This window comes from Saccostrea echinata, unplaced genomic scaffold, assembly GCF_033153115.1.
Source record: "Saccostrea echinata isolate AGI-Se365-2 ecotype Australia unplaced genomic scaffold, CSIRO_AGI_Sech_v1 ptg000009l, whole genome shotgun sequence".
Taxonomy (NCBI): domain Eukaryota; kingdom Metazoa; phylum Mollusca; class Bivalvia; order Ostreida; family Ostreidae; genus Saccostrea; species Saccostrea echinata.
Genome location: NW_026889758.1, coordinates 15,785,305 through 15,805,724, shown reverse-complemented (window position 1 = coordinate 15,805,724; position 20,420 = coordinate 15,785,305). Strand labels below are relative to the sequence as shown.

At 32.4% G+C, this 20,420-nt stretch overlaps 1 protein-coding gene across 1 annotated transcript in view; it reads left to right on the top strand.

Moving 5' to 3' along the window:
* The window catches only part of LOC133183371 (hemicentin-1-like), a 31,565-nt gene extending 13,826 nt beyond the window's left edge, over positions 1-17,739 (top strand). Inside the window, exons 2-7 of the mRNA XM_061318335.1 lie at positions 13,070-13,191; positions 14,112-14,328; positions 15,656-15,697; positions 16,339-16,626; positions 17,178-17,216; positions 17,573-17,739. Of these exons, the coding sequence (XP_061174319.1) occupies positions 13,070-13,191; positions 14,112-14,328; positions 15,656-15,697; positions 16,339-16,626; positions 17,178-17,216; positions 17,573-17,679 (815 nt within the window). The 3' untranslated portion in view covers positions 17,680-17,739. The remainder of the gene's footprint in view (positions 1-13,069; positions 13,192-14,111; positions 14,329-15,655; positions 15,698-16,338; positions 16,627-17,177; positions 17,217-17,572) is intronic.
* Positions 17,740-20,420: the final 2,681 nt, after the last annotated feature.

Genomic DNA, 20,420 nt, shown 5'->3' with positions numbered 1-20,420 from the left:
AATTTCTTTGAAAACAAAGGGCTATCAACTTTTAGAACAAGCATGTAAAATTGTAAATATATAGTGTTTGGAAGTTTAGTTTAGTGCTAATTCTTTTTTTGTTTCTCGATATCCTTTTTTATTAACTCACCCGAGCCAAAGGCTCAAGTGAGCTTTTCTGATCAAAAAGTGTCCGGCGTCCGGCTGTCGTCTGTAAACTTTTTCATATTTTCGACTTCTTCTCAAGAACCACTTCAACCAATTTCAACCAAACTTGCCACAAAGCATCCTTGAGTGAATGGGATTTAATTTGCTCACAGGAAGTGCCAGGCCCTCTTTCAAGGGGAGATGATAAAGAATTTGTGAAAATGTGGTGGCATCATTTAAAAATCTTTTTCTGAAGAACCACTGGGCAAGAAAAGGTGAAACATATATATTCTGCTAACTCTCGTGAGGGGACCTGTGCTGTCCTTAACCCCTCACTTTTTTCTGAGAATAATGTATTGCTGCTAAGTTATAATGGATATGGTCAATGACAGTCCGACACCCACCCCAACCCCCGTACCATTTGGTGTATGGTCAAATTCTCCTAAAAATCATACTACAGTTGAGATACAAACTATATTCTTCAACTTGATTTTTTTTTCTTTTCACAAAGTTCATTCTGGTGGAATGGACTTGGTTAGCAAGATACAAGATCAGTATGATCTACTTGAAGACACAAAGGGAAACTAAGGCGAAATGTAAATATTGATATTGTCCATAATTCAGTTTTGGTAGCTTGAGAGTCACCTCTTACTTAAAACCCTATATCTAGGTATGGGTAATTATCACCTTTGAACATGTTAAATTTACATCTTCATTGATTATGCCTGCCCAGCTATTTACAAGTGCTAATTCATTAAATTATTAATACATACTCATTTTACAGTTATAGCATTATCAGTTAATTAATCAAACATCACTTTACATAAAACATGTAGTATGAAATGTAGATTAGTAGACTACATGAACATGATAAATGAATCCAAAATACCAAATACCACTCTGACTTATGGACCCAAGGGAAAGTATATTGACTGAGCTCAAAGTGTGAGAAAGTTAATTTATAGATAAATTGTGTGGTCATAAAATTAGTGTTTTTGTCTTATAAGATGTAATGTTCATTACTTTAATAAAGTAATTGTAATTTAATGAATTACTTTTCTGAATGAGAGAAATGGTAATGGTAATTGTAATGGTAAAAATTTCAAAGTAATTGTAATTTAATGCATTACATTTCAAAGAAATTGACCCCAGGTCTGGTTGTTAAACTTTTTTGATGGAATAACCTCGAAAACTCCTGAAATACTCTAGGCGTTAAACAATAATCGATCAATCAATTAATATATAATAGACAAGTAAGCTTTTGTGTCATATAAATTCTAGTTGCCAGAATCAAGCTATTTTGGAAAGGTGTTCAGTTCATCTGATATGCTTTTTTATAAGCTGTCCTTTTTTGATATTCTTATGAAGCAGAATACATTCAAACATTCAACACGAGAAGAAAACTCTTATAGGTTTCAATTCAACAGTTTGATATATCGACGATGTTTTACCAATCAATAGTTCATTTCATTTATATGTCAATGCTTTATAGCCCAGATAACTCGAAATACAAGACATCGCTCAGTCTGCCACATTGGTTTCATACTTGGATGTTTTATTAACTACATATGTGAATGGCCAACTAATAGACAATTCAACAAACGGAATGATTTCAGCTTTTTCATCGACTTTCCTATTAATGTACACAATCATCTGCATGTGGTTTTTACGTCTCCCAACTGCTTCGATACTGCAGAATATATTCTGAATACGATCAGTTTTTAAACTGAGGCAGGGCACTGACAAATAAGTTGATGTTTTCAAATGGAACTTTCAACTATCTCGTTTAAAGTCAGCATTTTGCAAATTCTATTTTCGTTATAATGACTTTTCAGATTTCCACCAGATTTTAGGCCATTGTTTTTATAACAATTTTATTATGGATTTCTCCATTTACCTGAAAACACATCGGGTTCACAGGTCGACAGGGGATGCTTACCCATCCTTCGCACCTGATACTACCCAGTGCTTTGTACAATTTATATTCCTTTCTGGATTGATGATTTTGATCACTGTTCTTATCTTATTTTTTTTTCCAATGTTCAAGAGATGACATGGTTGTAAACTGCATTATAATCAACAAATGTCCCAGATGTCGTCAGATATCTTAAATTTTAAATTTCAAAAATTTTTAAACTCATCATGGTTTTGGTGAAGAAGAAAAACGTGTATTTTTAACAAGTATTTTTTTTTGTATCGAAACATCAGAAGCACGCTACAGGTATACGCATATCATTCACAATTAAGAAATTGAAAATGCCACAGAATATAACAAGCTTACACATTCGAGAACAATTATTATAGAAATACATCTATCAGTATTATGTCATTCAATCATCTAATCATCTAAGAGGAATTCTTTTACTTAAGGCTACTTAAGGCTAGGATACAATTAATCAATATGTAGACATAAAAAATAGAATTAGAGGATAGCAGAAAGATTTGAGCGATTGTAATTTCATAAAAAAAAAAAAAAAAATATCCCAAGTGATATTTGTTGTGTTGAAAGATTCTACTTTCTCTTGAAATCATTTTCGTATAAGTGGAATTAAGCGATTTATTCAAAAAAAAAAAAAAAAAAAAAAAAAAAAAAAAAAAAAAAAAGGGAAATATTTTTAGCAAGAAATAATTTTAGCGAATTCATAATGTCAAGAAAGATATCTATAAAAAAAAAAAAAAAACAATACGGAACGAATTGTTAGCAATTTTCAATTTTAGCGGTTTCAAATCCGTCCCTAATAATCCAAAATTGGATCCTCGCTAAACATTCTGCTTATATGGTATATTTCATACCAGTTAATTTGTAATCACTCCATGTATTCATACGTAATGTGTATTTTTTTCAGAGATTTTTTTTTAAACATCTCACTTATTACGTATAGTTTTATCGCTGTCAATGGCAACTTTTGTTCCTTAACTGTTTGCATTTTATTCAATGTCGAGTATGAAATACCGGTAAATTGCATCAATTTTATGCCAAGGATTTAGTTCTCTTTTTAATTTACCATTCATCAGTTTTTTTTTTTTTTTTTTTTAAATTAATGAAGATACTATTTCATTATTTAGTTAACAGAATCTTATATTACTAAACCTTATTTTTATATTATCGTGACTTATGGAAGCAATCTTTCTTTGATTGACCCTGTAATTTCCTCAAGGGTGATTGTATTTTAATAGAGTTACATAATACTAAATGAAATCAACAAATTAGGAATCGCAGCAAACAACTCAAAAACACAATATGCTTTTTGTAGAAGTAATGGAGTTGTAAAAGTTATTTCAGAAGGAATTTTCTATTGAAAATATATACTGTAAGATTATATCTTTTAAAGAAACATAGTCATTAATTCTATTTCACTCTAACAAGAATTTCCTATTAACCAAGATTTATCTGTGTGTATGTCTGCAAGTTCCTCTAAAAGAGCTCTGAGCGAAATATGGTGAGGATATATCTATCTAGGCATAACATATGTAATAGAAAAGGGTAAGGTATAAAGGAACTTTTAATAGATTTGTCTCAAAATTAAAAATAATTGTCTTTATACACTTTGATAAAAATATTAACATCAATGCATAACTTTAAGAGTGCCTCTAGATATAAAATAGATAAGTAGACGAGCGTCTTCAACCTTTGTTGGCCAAAGTGTCAATAAATGATAATTTAGTTCTCTTTTGATCGAACTTGGAGATCGATCATTTTTCAATGTAATACAATGAATTAAAATGATGACTGGTGATATTTACAATACAATATTTACAATTCAGATTAACTTTGCAATAATCTTATTATAAATGTGTCATAATTGTGTTCATGACTTACTTCAATATGTTCTAGAAGGCAAAGGCACTTATGTTTAATCCCTCTATCAATGTAGATTTTTTTTTTGTTTTCTGTATATTAGAATCAACGATATACCAGTCTTAACACCGTGATTAGGAGGCCACATAAAGATCAATTTTGTATGTGCAACCTTCTGTTCGAAAGCTTGGCTGCCCAATAAATCTTCATTTCCTTAAATGATTTACATCTGAATGGAAAAAGCAACGTTCTTGGAACCCGTAGCGAAACAAATGAGATTCTGGGTTTCATATTGGGCCAAACTTGACTTGAAGCTACAGGATTGGTTCAGTGGTCTCTAAAGCACAATATAATACGATTTTTGTACAGTGGAGGTGAGCTTTGTGCCTCGCTTCCATTTGAGTTAATCTGTAGACGTGTTCTTTTTGTAAACCTTTACAAATTTACATGAAAAGACTCTCTGGTGATTAGTTTTTCCTTTAAATGTGTCTATTAGGGTATCGTTCGTCGCAAACATCATTTTCCTCCAGTGCAGAATACAGACAATAACTTGTGTATCACACTGTTATGCTTATCAGCCGTAGATTACGGCTTCTAATACTTACACAATATTGCAAACAGCTATGATGGTTATATATGTATTTCTTAACTAGTGTTATATTTCTTCCTTATTAAAAGTATTTCGAACGAAGCTTTCAAAGTAATTTTTATGCTTTAGCAGCTGTTATTAAGTATGAACCTCTTTGCATTTCTAAGAGGATAGTTTTTATTGTAAGAATGATAGAGTGTGCTCAACAGACTCATAAAAAGCTCGTTTTAGCAAGTGTTTTCATTGTTCCTCTTTAAAACGCTTTGATAAAAATACAATAGCTTAGGTAAAATATGTAAATTGGTTCTTAAACACATTTTATGTTCTTTTTTTTTAGGAAAAAGAAGAAACTTGTCCATCACATTGTTTCTATTCACTCTTCACTTAAAAGTAATCTGTCAAGGAAGGGGCTATAATATCAAGCACATAATAAATCATCTCTCTCTTTCTCTCCCCCTCTTCCCCACCCCCTCTCTCTCTCTCGTTACTTTTCGTAATTTATAAAGACACTGTTGCATCTGGCTTAATCAAGTTTGAATGAGAATGTCTAAACCAAAAAAAAAAAAAAAAGAAAAAAAAAGAGCTCTCATCATCTGCAAAATTAATCAATTTCTTGGTATTGAAAATAATATTCAGATCAGACAAGTTCTTCATCACACTACACAATGTAGCTGTTTAATCATTTTATTTCAACAAAACAGATGAATATGATACCCGTGTGTTCCTTGTATTTATTGTCTGGGGGAAAATGTTCAGGTTTCTCGATAAGATAACAAAGAACATAACGTATCGGAGAGAGAACTCTCTAAAATAAGTTGATTAGTTCTGAAAATTGACAGACCTTTCTATCATTAGCGAATAAAAAATATCGTGTGTTATGTTGTTTTGAGATGTTGAAGACCTTACTATCAAAATAGTCATGTGTGTCGAGATAACGCCTCTAAAAGTACGGCTGATAATTGGCACATTTTATGTGATATCTGACAGAGGAAGCGCTCTATCGAGTTTATGGCTAGTTTTAATAGTCTAATGATTAAACACAATCGATATTTAATTTCAGCACTCCATGTTAATTCTTGTAATCAGTATATGATTAATAACATCAGTTTCCCTTTTTTGCTTTAATAATGCATGTCTTCATCATCGTCAGGTGTTTATTATTTATTTTTTGTTTCAAAGAACGCCGAACGAAATTGTCTTTGTTTTTTTATAGTATTAGATATTAGTGTTATTGTAAAAATGAGAGGCCGTCAAGAGTGAGTGATTGATCTGGCCTTGAAATAATATATGTAAATCCCAGGAACATTGGTATAATAAAAAAGGAACCTTCAGAATCTTCTACATTCATTGTAGGTATAATCTATAGCTTTTCTCAGAGCAATTACATGGCTACAAAAATAGACGCTAAAATGGAATTGATTTATAACAGTCTTTGAGTTTTCGTAATACACAGCACTTTCATCTTATATTATAAAGGAATACGTTATAGAAACAAAAAGCAGCAAAAGAGTGCCTTAAGTTGTAGAAATCTTTCAATGTCATAAGGTACAAATCTTAGATCTTTTGTAAAGGTATCTGAATGATCTGTGTATAGGTTTAATTGTGGATTACACTGCTAACCTTTAGCTTTCACACATCTACTGACTTTTTATAAAAATTTATGTCAATCAAATGATGAGACAGAACAGAATTGCTTGTTGTATTTCTCAACTTTGTTTTTAAAAAGACTTCATTTGTCATGCGAGACTTTTCCCTACTAGTCCATGAAAAAGAAGATGCGTTGTCATTCAACATAGTCCATTTTCGCAGTTCTAAGCTAAGAAAGGATACAACTTTTAATAGTGCCTTGTCCTTTTACATCACAGCTAAAGCTTTAAAGAAGCTATAAAGAGATAAAAATAACCTTTCATTTTCATCGAGAAAAGGCACCATGAAGCCGTATTTCCGAGTTCAAAAGAAAAACGATTGACAAAATAATTTCGAAGTGTCAATCCTGAGGATTTCTTCAGGGAATGTATTTCAAAAGCGAAGTAGGAAAAAGCAGTGCTGTTCCATTTTATATCTGCATACTAGTAATCTGCCTCTAGATGCAAGTTATTTTTCTATATATGTCGAGAAAGAAGCAGCAAAATTATGTCGACATATAAATAAATATGTTGACATGCATGCAAGAAAAATGTGATCGGATAATAATTAGGAAAATTTGATAATGAAATATATGGAGATTACGAACAGTATTCAAGCTCAAGGTTTCAAACAATACAAATCAGGAGTAGATCAACATGAACCTCTAAAACATCAGAGATGGGATCTGGTGCCATGGAGGAGTGAGCATCCCCTGCCGACCGGTCACATCCGCCGTGTGTTCCTTGTCATGATCAGGAAATAACGGAAAAATCCCTCGACAATTCAGTGTATAAATAATGGCCTAACAATTACTATGAAAAACGTCAGTCAACATTTGAATTAATACAATGTAAATAATAGAAATAATACTTGGCAAAATCTGTATCACACCCCATTTCAACCCGAGACTCCAATATCAGCTCAAAGGCCGAAGGCCAGAGGGCTGATATTGGTCGAGGGTTGATATGGGGTTGATACAGATTTTGTCAAGTATTGTTGTTTTTATTATATATTTTAAAATAGTTTCAATAAATAATGCATAAAATTGTAAATTAATAACTGAATGTGTTCTGTTTTTGTCGAATTTCCGTTTCTCATTTTTTCCAAAAGCAATACATTCAGCGATAATAAATGGAAAAAAAAATTATAGCTTAAACAAATAATTATTTTGAATAACATAAAATATCATGAAAATTACAATATAAATAAACTTTATAAACAATACAAAAAGATCCGAGGTACTTCGAATGAAAAATACAGAGATATTCCAGAAAGTTGAAAGAAAGGGTGTGATAAAGGGTGAAATAAAGGGTGCTGATACAGGGTGTGCAATACAAGGCGCGTGTTTATATCAGGGATGCTAAAATCCTGTATTATATAACATATATAATAAATTAATAATATCTACCATATGTGACATCCGACATGCGATATGCAGCATTCATATCAACATGCAACTTAATTGTGTCCACATGCAAGTTATTTTTTGATGAGATACAACTTTAATTATGTTCACATGCAACTTGTTTGAAGACCATGTCTCCTAAGACTATACATATTAAATGCTGTCAATGAGGAACTCCAATATATATCCTTTTAATATCAACTTCATAGTACTTGTGTGTAGGATTTTTTCGAAGTCTTGTTGATGCAAGTTATTTTTTGTTGAGATACAACTTAATTATTTTCACATGCAACTTGTTGAAAGACCAGGTCTTCTAATACTACATAAATGTTGTCAATGAGGAACTCCAATATCCTTTTAATATCAACTTCAGAGTACTTGTGTGTAGAATTTTTTTGAAGTTTTGTTGAGGGCCAATCACAAGATATGAAAATCTCGGAGTTCCATTTTTATTGAAGAAGCTGTTGACTATGATATCAAAAAAACCCCTAAGTTTTGAATTTATCATGAGGAATGGTTGTATAAAGTGTAAATAAAAAAAGTACATTTTGAAGTTACTGACGTTTGAGAAATTTTGTAATTCTAATTTTTCTGAAAAGTCTGTGGGGGGTTTTGTGAGTCCACGTAAGATTTACATCACTTCTAGAACACAAGCTTGTTTGACTAGAATGTTAAAAGTATTAAACACTGAAATGTGAATTTGAAGAATTTCATCCTTAGAAAGTGAACTGCAAATAATTGAGATTGCTATTTTTAGCGCTATATTATGCTTTATGTTCTTACTATTTAGTGACTAAATTCATTTTTGTTCTCAATGTTCTTAGTGAGCAAAGTAGGCCTAGTTAAGTAAATTAATAATTATAAATGAGAATTTTCTGTAAAAAAAAAAGTAGTAGTAAAATTATCTTATGTTTAAAGGTTGATACAAAAATCTTTGTTACAGTAGATACAGCTCATGAGTAAAGGATTATAACGCACATACAGCTACATCAATTAAGCATTACAACGTACATACAGCTACATCAATTAAGCATTACAACGGACATACAGCTACATCAATTAAGCATTACAACGGACATACAGCTACATCAATTAAGCATTACAACGTACATACAACTACATCAATTTAAAAGCATTAAAACGTACATACAGCTACATCAATTAAGCATTACAACGTACATACAACTACATCAATTTAAAAGCATAACAACGGACATATGCATAGAGCTACATGTACTTTATACATAATATGAAAACGTATCATAAGAAACTACATGTATTCTACAGAGATCCGTTGCAAATCTCTAACATGTGTTAATCATGACTGACCATTCTTTGTCTTTTAACTTCAGGAATTGGGAAAGTTTTCCAAAATATAAATAACCACCTAGTGTCTTTGAAGCCTTTTAACTGGCTACCTGTAAAAAAATAACTAGGGAAAATCATTTATTCTGCAGCTCATTAACTTAAAGAAAAAAAAGAAGGAAAGAGATTAAAGTATTTATAAACTTCAGAAGTGGCATTACAATCACATATGAAATAGTTAAAATCATTAAACATTAACATATGAGGGTGTTTAATACTCAGTGTTAGTTTCCAATCATGATTAAGTGGTGGGAGAATGTTAAAATTGTATTTTTTGAATCAAACGTCAGATCTGATTTTGGAACATTAACAGCGCATGAGTCTACAAAATCAAGAAAATGAATTGTTAATATTGGTAAGTTATAGAACAAGAGTAAATGTTGAGCTATTGTCTATATTTTTAACATATTTTTCAGTAATTTAGCATTCGTGAGTAACAGTCCAGGGATTTTCTAGTCATAAACTCCGAAGTTATCGACCTCAGTAGTTGTTGATTTCAAATAGATTCTAGGACATAGATCACTCGCATAATTCTACACTCATACTGTCTCATTTTCGGTTAGAACACATTTTATTGTAATTTATAATTACAAAGGGATTGGGCACAGGTTCTGAAAACTTCTTACGCCCTCTCCCTACATGTAATTTACACATTTAAATCATCACAGTTAAACATGAAGTTTTAAAGTATACAATATTTGCAAAAGTTTACAAATTTATTTTCAAGAAGTGTTTTTAGGTAGATGCATTCCTAATAAGATACAATGTACTAGCCTACTAGGTACATGTAGCCCTGAAACACTGACACCCAGACCATACAAGTGCCATTTTCAATTTTCACTAAACAGACATTGAAATATAATGATTCTTATTTATATAGATTAAATTCATCTTCATATTTCCAAAATTTTGTATCTGGAAGTTTTAAGAAAGTCTCAATTTTCCATTTAGAGAATCGTTTTTTCCATTTTCTTTAAAGAGCGAGAAACAGGAAGAAAATATGGAACAGTATTTTTTAAGCATAACAAATTTATTTTCCATTTTATTTGGATAGACATTGATGTAAACGGTGTAATATGAAGGAAAAGTATATTTAGCTAACTCGATAACTCCTCCGAAACAATCGAGACAGATTTGAAATGGACTGTAAAAACTCAAGAGGGCAGCCGAGAAACAGATCGCTTAACAAAGAAAACCAACAGGAAATTGGGTGGTATCGGTTAACATGGGCTTATTTTTTATTTATATCCAATCGGAAAATTTTATGTGATTGTGACTATTAAATTACCCTTCCCGTCTGTGATATATTGAGCCAAATAATCAAATGCAGCCAATTACTTGAACAATTGTCCTCCGTAACTCTGATATCATCGAACTTCTATTTTGACAGATGTGTGCTGAAACTCTTTGGTATCAGAACTTGACCATCTTAGCCCTCTTTAAAAGAAAGAATCGTTTATAATATCATTTTTATCAATAACAATATCTTTTCTTTTCGTCATACTTAAATCCCTCTAAAAAATATTAATTTCAGATTTTTAGCTCATCTGAGCTGAAAGCTCAAGTGGGCTTTTCTGATCACCTGTTGTCCGTCCGTCTGTAAACTTTTCACATTTTCAACTTCTTCTCAAGAACCATTGGGCCAATTTTAACCAAAGTTTGTGCAAAGCATCCTTGGGTAAAGGGAAGTTTTAATTGTTTAAATGAAGGGCCAAGCCCTCTTCCAAGGGGTGATAATCACGTATCAAGAAAAGACAAAAATAGGGTCGGGTAATGAAAAATCTTCTTATGAAGAACCACCGGGCCAGAAAAGCTGAAACTTATGTGGAAGCCTCCTGAGGTAGTGTAGGTTCTTTATTGTTTAAATCATGGCCTTCGGGGTTAGCGTCACAATAGGGAATCAAAAATTTACATTGAAATATATAGGAGAAATCTTTAAAATCTTCTTTTCTAGAACTACCGGGCTAAAAAAAGGTGAAACTTGCGTGTACGTGGAAGCTTCCTGAGGTAGTGTAGATTCTAAATTGTTCAAATTATGACTCCCCAGGGGTAAGATGGGGCCACAATAAGTTTCACAAGGGGAAAATCTTTTGAAGAAAAGCAGGGTTAAAGTTACTCAGGTGAGCGTTGTGGTCCACGGGCCTCTCATTTTTTTTTGATAATTTGGATCTTCATCCTTCAAACCCATGATGTAATGTGCTGGGAATTGTCTTGATTTAATTATGAAGGCAAATCGATCAAAGACAATTTTTTCGCGTTTTTATTTGTGAATCTGTCTTGAGCAGGTGCTAGGTTCCTTTCATTATGGCTTTCGGTCAAGAGTTTCTGCCCACTTATTCTTGTCTTCTCCACTAACTGTCTGAGAAGTACAACAGCTGTTAAAGATGTCTGATCGATACAGATTAATTTACAAGCAAATAAATACTATGTAAAATAACCATAATGCCTGGAGGGGTTATACTTGGAATAGAGTTATTTTAATTGGATATTTTTCCTCATTTTTCACTGATCAATTTCATTGATGGTGTAAAACGCTTCTTCCAGTTTATAAGAAGTTCCTACTGTACAAAAGGTATCTTAAATATTCCAAAATTCCCATTCTTGTATATCAGGAAAATGACTTTTTTCTTCATAAATTTATCAGATTAGATTCATCTTCTCGACAGGAACTTAACTATAAAATTATATCACAAAAATATATAATTAGCTCAGTAGGAACCTTCTTCATGGTCTTACTGTATTAATAGAAGGTACAAAGCTCGTTTACTATGCCGGTTCATTCACAACCTCTTGTAAAAGAACGTCGTGGTGATATATTTCTTAATTCACAGTCAGCGCGTACATAACTTCTGACACTGTAATATTCTTTATGCTGAATATGCTTCATGTTTCATTGTTTAGTTATCCGGTGAAAATACTTTAGTTTCATTTTTCAATTATGATCTGGGATTTTGCCAGTTTGTTATTTCTGCGGAGAACAAAGCTGTTCCACGTCAAGCTTCTTCCTGTTGCATATTTTTTTTATTTATTTTCTCAAGTTGCAAAAATGTTTTAATCATTAGTAAATGCAAAACAAAATAATACATGAACTCGTTTAAGATACCTTTAATCGTTATGGCAATTGCTCTCTTATTTCTGTAATTATAGATAAAAGAGAGCAGAGAACATGTAAAATCCAGAATAATTAACTTCTGATCAAACTTTCAGTACAAAGAATGGCTTTATCTTTTGTAAATACATTTGTTGTCAACTGTCTTTTTAAAGTGTTGTCATTGATTAACTTACATTTTCTACTTTAAAATTACAAAATTCTGATACAAATAATTATAAATTAGTCGTGATAAATAATAGTAAACAGAACTGGTTTGTACCTGTCAGTTTTTTAGTGTACTAAAATATAGTGCTCTGTAAAGAGATAAATGCTGATGACATCAATCTCTGCCTTATACGTCTCCCTAAATCAACACGCCTCCCGACACACTGAGAACCTTGTGATTCTCCAGCTGTAGTTATAAACTAATTGATGGCACTGATACATTCTTTCTATCCTAGATATGTTTGTGTGTCAGTTTCCTGCTGTAGATTAGACTATTTGACAGTTGATGGCATTCATTCCACCTTTCTATCCTTAGCTATGTCTCTATGTCATATCTCTCTAGCTGTCTAGTTAAAATTTCTTACAGTTGATAACACTTATTCATTTTCTCTATCCTACCAATGTCTATATGATATATCTCTAGCTGTGATTAGATTAGACTCATTGTCTTTATCCTAGGTATGTTTCTGTGTCAATTCTCTATCTGTAGATAGATTATCTGAGAGTTGGTAACAGTGATTCATTGTCTCTATCCTAGGTATGTCTGTGTGTCAGTTCTCTAGATGTAGTTAGATTATCTGAGAGTTGATAACACTGATGCAATGTCCCTATCCTAGGTATGCTTGTGTGTCAGTTCCCTAGTTGTGATTAGATTATCTGATAGTTGAAAATGATACATTGTCCCTATCCTAGGTATGTCTGTGTGTCAGTTCCCTAGATGTGATTAGATTATCTGAGAATTGATAACACTGATACATTCTCTCTATCCTAGGTATGTCTCTATGTCAGTTCTAGTTGTAGTTAGATTATCTGGTGACACTGATACATTCTCTCTATTTCTAGGTATGTCTCTGTGTCAGCAGCACCACTCCACAGAATTCATGGACATACAGTTCAACTTTACCTACACAGCAGGCGACCTGGCGACGCTCTACTGTAGGGTCAAAGACCTAGGCACCAAAGTGGTTAGTAAAATAAAAAGACAGTCAATATAATTAGTCGTAGAGGTGTAATTTGGGGTTACCCTGAGAAATTGTCTATTTACCGCCATGTCCAAAGTATTGGAGGTTGTACATACCATATTTCTTATTAAATGAATTGAATCAGGCATATCATGAAATAGGAATATTATGTTTTGTAAGAATTAATTAAATGTGCGTTCAGTGCTTTCTATAAGAGTCATTTTTGTCTAGTAACCCTATACAAAACATAGAATTTTAGTCAGTATCAATGATGAACAGGGTAAGCCTCGAGAGATCAATGTAAAGTCATGATTAAGACTATAACGCGATTTATGTGCATTGGGAGATGAAATGGATCAGTATGAGAAATAATTAAGCATCAATTACATATCAGTATCAATAAATTCAAGCTTTTTAAACCAGTGAATGATATTGTGGGCTTAATACAATTATTCTAAAATCTTTTCTCCAAAATTCGTTTTATGAGTGCTAGCTTTCGAGGAATTAAAGGATATCTTCTTCTCTAGGGAACAAAGAGGGTTGTACAGATAACACGTCTTCTCCACAGAAATGAGGTCCACAGATCATGTTCTAATATACAGTGTCGCTAAAAGATTTCCATTAAAAAAAAACATTCTAAAAAGGGGAAAAATACTAAATAGTTTGGATATTCGTTTTCACCAAGAAATATACTCTCTTAACTCCATGTTATTGATGCTACCTAGGGATTATGATTCGATTTATTTTTTCTAACAGTTAAGGGATTTCAGATTTCAAAGAATATACATGAAATTCCTTGAATATGCAAGATAAATATTTAAATTATTCATTAATTTGATTTTATCATTGTTAATGTACCGATTTAATTGATGTTGCATTTGCAATCATTACACATACATTTGTATCAATGTATAATTCCGCAGGTGGTATGGCGGCGGACCTCTCAGCCGAATCCTATTTCCGTTGGACTGGACATCTATGTACCAGACGATAGATATCACGTGCAACATATTCCATATCGAGGCAGCTGGAATCTGATGATTAAGAACGTGAATATCAATGACGCAGGTGTGTACGAATGCCAAATAAGTGCCAAAGAAAGAGCGGGCTCTAGGCGACTCGTCCTCCTTAACGTCCTTGGTGAGTTTTCGCCGAGTCTGCTTTCTCTCAAACGAAGCAGATTCTCTTTTCTATTTCATTCTTTATCTCATATGACTGAGTTGCCTCATGCATGATTTTGAAGTTTTCAACATATATGTGTCAAGATGAAAATGTTACCATCAGTCTGAAAGGCAAACGATGTGTATCTCAGGAAACTCTGTCTTATAAGTGTAAAAATTTATTGTACTAGATGATTGAATACTTCCTAGCTCTCTGATTGGCAGAGATCCAACATTTTTTGAAATCATACTAGGTTATGTTCACCTGTACGAGACCAAACATGTGACTATATATATATTTTTTTTACATTGCATGGACAATAAAAATTGAGAACTTTTAAATTGATACAAATAATTAGTTATGAAATTTTATGTTCACTTCCAGGTAAACATAAAATTTATTTTTTTTCTTATTCGCACTAAAACTAGATAAAGAAATTGCAAATTTATACAGTTAGTAACGTTTATTATAATATTGACCTCAGTTCGTTTGAACAAGTCTGAAGATATATTCCGACCGTAACTTTCAAATGAAGGAATTCTGTAAACTCTTACTTTAACATAAGATTTCACTGCTTCTATCACTGCGTTCGGCTAGGACTTCAATAAATGTTAACAATCAAGACAGATAGCAACGTCTGCTTAATAAGTTTGTATCATTTAATTATTATTGAATCATATTATAAAACAGTAATTGCTGTTTCTCAGTCAATACGATGATTTAGCCACCTTCGAAGTACAATATTCACCTCGCCGTTCGAGCTCGGTGAATATTGTTCTCCTCAAGTGGCTATATATAATGGCATTGACTTCAAAACAGTAATTATATAATATTAGTATCAACAGAGATGATTACAATGCTGTCATGTAGAATTGTAATGGAGTCTTCTCAATGAATCATAAACATTTTACTCCGGAGTCAAAAAGTTTCTTGGTGTTGTGGTCACAATGTATTTTTTTTTTCTTGAACAACTTTTCGTCTAATACAAAACAGACAAAACACAATGAGCACATGGCATTTGTCACGAAAAAGACAATCTTCTTTGTACTTGTACTCTCTTTGAACTAGTTCTCTTTTCATTCATCATTTACTGTGTGGCCTCATTGGATCAGTTGATCAGATAAACGTGTTATTGTGTCGCGTCTCCCTGGAATTCTTTCTCACGTTCATTTTATGGTTAAAGTCACGACCAAAACCCCTCTCCCACTGTGTTCCATGTCTGATTCTTTAAATGATTTAATTTATTAACTTATTTGTTTTTAATATAATGAAGCTTAATATCAATATTTGTTCTTTTCTCTTTCAGAAGCGCCATCTACAACGACCCAGAAAACATTTTCTCCGCCAGGTAGCGTGAAAGTAGCTTTCGTGATCAAAGATTTATTTCAAATTGGAGCATTTACACTCTTTCATTATGATGATATATCAACTTGATGAAAACTGTTTGGTTTACAGAATTATATCAATATAAACTGGAGAAGATCCATTTGAATTATTCAAAGCCTTTAATGAAGATATAAACAAGATAATTATTCTTGCTGACGAACAAAGTAAATCACTATGATCATTTTTCCAATATGCTGAATAATTGATCCAATTTTAAAACGCCTGCTCACTCACGAAGTTCGTACAAAATTAATTTCTAATATAAGTTCCAAAAAACAAGTCGGTGGTCCGTGGTCAAACAAAGCAATGTGTTTTGTTAAATCAATTTTTTGCATGATTTCTAATAGTAGATGTAATTTTCCAGATGTCCACATCTTAGGCCTGTATATATCATGATTTGATAATGATCTTCCATGCTTGAAGTTGTTTTTACTCTTTTGGTCCCTATTTTAGATAAACATTTTCGATGAATTGGTACATATATTAAGAAAATTTATTTTTTTGATTTACTTTGGTTGTCAATATTGTTTTGTTTATCGATGTATAGAAACAGTGGAATGAATTTGATGTTGTGATTTTTGCCCGTTATTCTTATTATTGCAGACATATACATTACGACTAGCTCCAACTTTGTTGAAGTGGGTCGTACTATAACGGTGATATGCAATGCAACAGCCATAGATTTTCCGACGGGAGACATAGACTGGTTTATAGAAGGACATAAAGTCAGAGAAAATTCGCGCACCACTATAACAAAGTATTCCTCATTTGTAGAAAAGGTGATAATTAGTAAACTGACAATTACAAATGCACAACTAGAGGACGCCGGAACTTACGTTTGTCGGACGTCCGAGTCCCAGATCAGCAACACAAAAATTCATGTTTTAAGTGGTAAGAAACTGCATTGAAAATTCGTCGTTGCTTTAAATGTAAATGCATTATTAGTTGATTCCCGATTTCATTTGGAATTTGATGTATTCCCTTTTTCCACAAGCAAGACGTTATGATCCCCTGTCTAGTCACCACACCGATATTTATAAGACAATATACTCTGGGTGTTTACTTATGACATCGCTTCAAAACTAAGATGCAATCTTTATTGCAAATTTTACAGTCATAATATATTTTCAGTGAAATTTTGCCGATTCTTGACAAGTTCCTTTATTTTGATTGGTCAGTCACCTTAGTATATTGTGTTTTGTTTATTTTGATTGGTCACCAATTGGTATGATGTGAAATCTCCCTGGTACTTCCTGTAGCCGTTTGTTACATTGTTGTACAATAGGATACAGTCTCTGCCAATATGTTGAATGCCAGTAGTGTGCTTCATAGATATTAGCGGTGTTTCTTCTCTCGTAAATCTTCACAATATTAACCTGTGTTCTCCTATGGAATCTTAATTCTTTTCACGGTATTCATAACTTGTATAACTTTTATTCCAGCAAGGTCTATAAACTCCAAGCGAGGAACAGATAGCGAAGGTAAGATGTTCTTGTTTTCTTTACATCTTATTGAATACATTGAAAAAAAATTTTCTCTAATTTTTGAACATATAGGAAAGCAAATTTTCAAAGAATATTTCGACCAAGTAAGTACCAAGGAGTTTCACAGTGTCACTTTCTGTTTTCATTCCTATTTTTGTTGTGATGCGGAATATAATAGTTTCTCTGACTGTATTGCGTAACCTATAATCGGGATTTTGAGATATAAAATGTGGTATGATTAAATTGGAAGCTATCTTGTTTCAAATATAACATACAATTTATGCAATAATACTTCTATATCTAATTATTAATTAGAATATGAATATTAAATTCTTGTGTACTTTCCATTTTAGACCGTTTTGCCAAGTCACAAAGATCGTCTGCATCATCATTGTTTACGTCACTTCCGGGACTTCTTTATGTATTACCCTGTGTTATTATTCACTATTGTCGGACTTAGTTGTTATCTGTTTTCAATGAATTAATTTTCTATGCATTACATTGTTACATAAATATATTTTTCCACACTTTTGGCATTTTGTTATATCATCCAATGATAATGCATCTGTCGAACTATGAAGATAACGAACAGTAGTCAAGCTCAAAGTCCATTGAAACATTATAATGTAAAAGGGGGAGATAATCCATTTCATAAATACAGTAGACAAAACGAATAATTAACGGGACAAAAATATGGACTCCTATAAACACCAGAAATGGGATCAGGATCAGGTGCCTGAGAGGAGTAAACATCCCCTGTTGACCGGTCACCCCGGCTCTCTGTATTGATCAGGTAAACGGAGTACTCCGTAGTCAAAACAAAACAATGACCTAACATGTGGTATGAAACATTTCAGACAAAATACAGCCCAAAGAAAGGTTGAATTTACAAACAACGAATTTGCAAAAAGCTGACTATAAATGGGGTTGTTAAAATCCTTGTAACATCATCTTATTTGTCAGTACCTTGCCTTTATTTAAAAATTCATCGTACTCGGGGCTTGCTCTTGCATATCGAATCAGTTGATGACATAAACTTATGCAGGTGATATTGGAATATTACTACATAAATAAGGAAATTTTAATATGGTAAACCTGAGATCATTCCGTTTGTCATAGTTAGTTTAGTTATTAGTTGGCCATTATCGGCTATATTCGGTAAAACATCCAAATATGAAATAGATGTGGCCGCCTTTGTGGTGTTTTTTTTTATTACAAGTTCACTGGGATATATCAAGTCGAAATATGAATGAAAGGAACTATTGTTGATTGATAAAACATCGTTGATATATCTTAAAGTCGAGTTGAGTTTTCTTCTTCTCGCGTAGTAGTTTTTGAATAAATTCTGCTTCATAGGAAAATAAAAACAGGCCGGTTAACAAAGGAGCACAATTATTACCCATCGGAATTATAACAGATTATTGGAAGACCTGGTCTCCAAAAACTTCATAGATATTGTAAATGAATAACTTCAGCATACATGTATTTTTAATATCAACTTTAGAGTACTTCTATGTAGAATAAGAATGATTTTTAACAGTAATTTTACAGATGACCAATCACAAGATAGGAAAATTTACGAGTTTCATTTTTATTAAGGAAGCAGTTGTCTATGGTGTCAAAAAGCCTGCTCTTTAATTTATCAGAAGGAACGGTTGTATAAAGCATAGAAAAGTCATATCTTTTGTTGCTATTGATGTTTGAAAAGTTTTGATATTTTAAAATTTTCCTAAAGTTCTTTGGAGTTTTATTAGAATCCATATATAATTAAAAACGCTTCTTGAATATGTTGTAGCACAATACGTCTAAAGTTTCTCTTTCACAGCAGTTATTAACTGCTGTGAAAGAGAAACTTTAGACGTATTATGCTACAACATACTATCCTTACTTCTCATCAAAATATTAACTGTGTTAATATTTTGGTGAGAAGTAAGGATAGTGGCTTGGTTGAACATTTACTGGACCCTGCAATATACCGTATAAGCTGACTTTTAGCGAGGATTCAATTTTGGCATTATTAGCGAGTGTGTTGAGGTCGCTATAATTGAATATCGCTTATAATTCATTCTGAATAGGAAGTGAAACTTACCTTTCACGGTAGTTATATAATGGCTCTCCCTAAAAATTCCACTTATACGGTATCTTTTTTTGTAAAAAAAAAAAAAAAAAAATGTAAATTTTGGATCCAGTAATCTAGTCCGATAAACCAAACTCACTTCCATCGACTGGAATATTAAGTTTTAAAACTGAATAGAGATTTTGAAGAATTTCACCCTTGAAAAGGAACTGTGAGTAAATGTTGGCTTACCAGATGTGGAATTAAAATCAACTCTAAAAATTGAGAGTAGAGCAAACACGGATCTCTTAAGCCATTAGAGGTGAGATCAGGTGCCATAGGGAAGTAAGCATATCCTGTCGACTGGACACACACCCAAGTGCTCCTTGTCATGATCGGATAAGCAGAAAAATCCGTAAACAATTCGATGTGAAAATAAGTGTCTAACAATTTGCATGAAAAACGTCAGTCATCATTCTTAACGAAGACTGTATTTGCTGACAAGGTCATTGTATCCACCATAGAATTGGCGAAATGCTGACTTTAAACAAGATGTTGATATCTTTTTATCATCAACTTATTTGTCAATAGCTTGTCTCGTTTTAGAAATTGTTCGTAAGTAGAACATGCTCTTGCGTATCGAATCAACTAGGAATAAACTGCAGGTGATAATGGTATACTGCTACATGAATAAAGAAAGTTGATAGAAATGTTGGAGTCATCACATTTATAATAAAGTTTTGTTGTAAGTTCGCCATCAATATCTTTCTCAAGTAAATTATCCAGATATGAAACAGATGTGTCAGACTTTGGGGTGTCTTTTATTTAAAGGTCAAAGGAATATATCGAATTAACGTACGAATTGAAATCAAAAGGCTTGGAAACAAGTTCTAACAACTTACCGGTTCCTCTCCTTAAGAGCCTACTATACACTGCACACTAAAGAGTTCTGACTTTGTGGTATTTTTATACAGATAGAGTAATCTGTCATTTGATTTAGAATAAAATAAACTGAAATATAAAGTTTATTACTTAATTTGTGATCAAAACAAACATTCATAGCATTTTAACTGGCCTACATGAGTAGATTGAACACTTCATTTGCAGGTATATGCCACTAGAGTAAACAACAGCGGTTTCTGTTC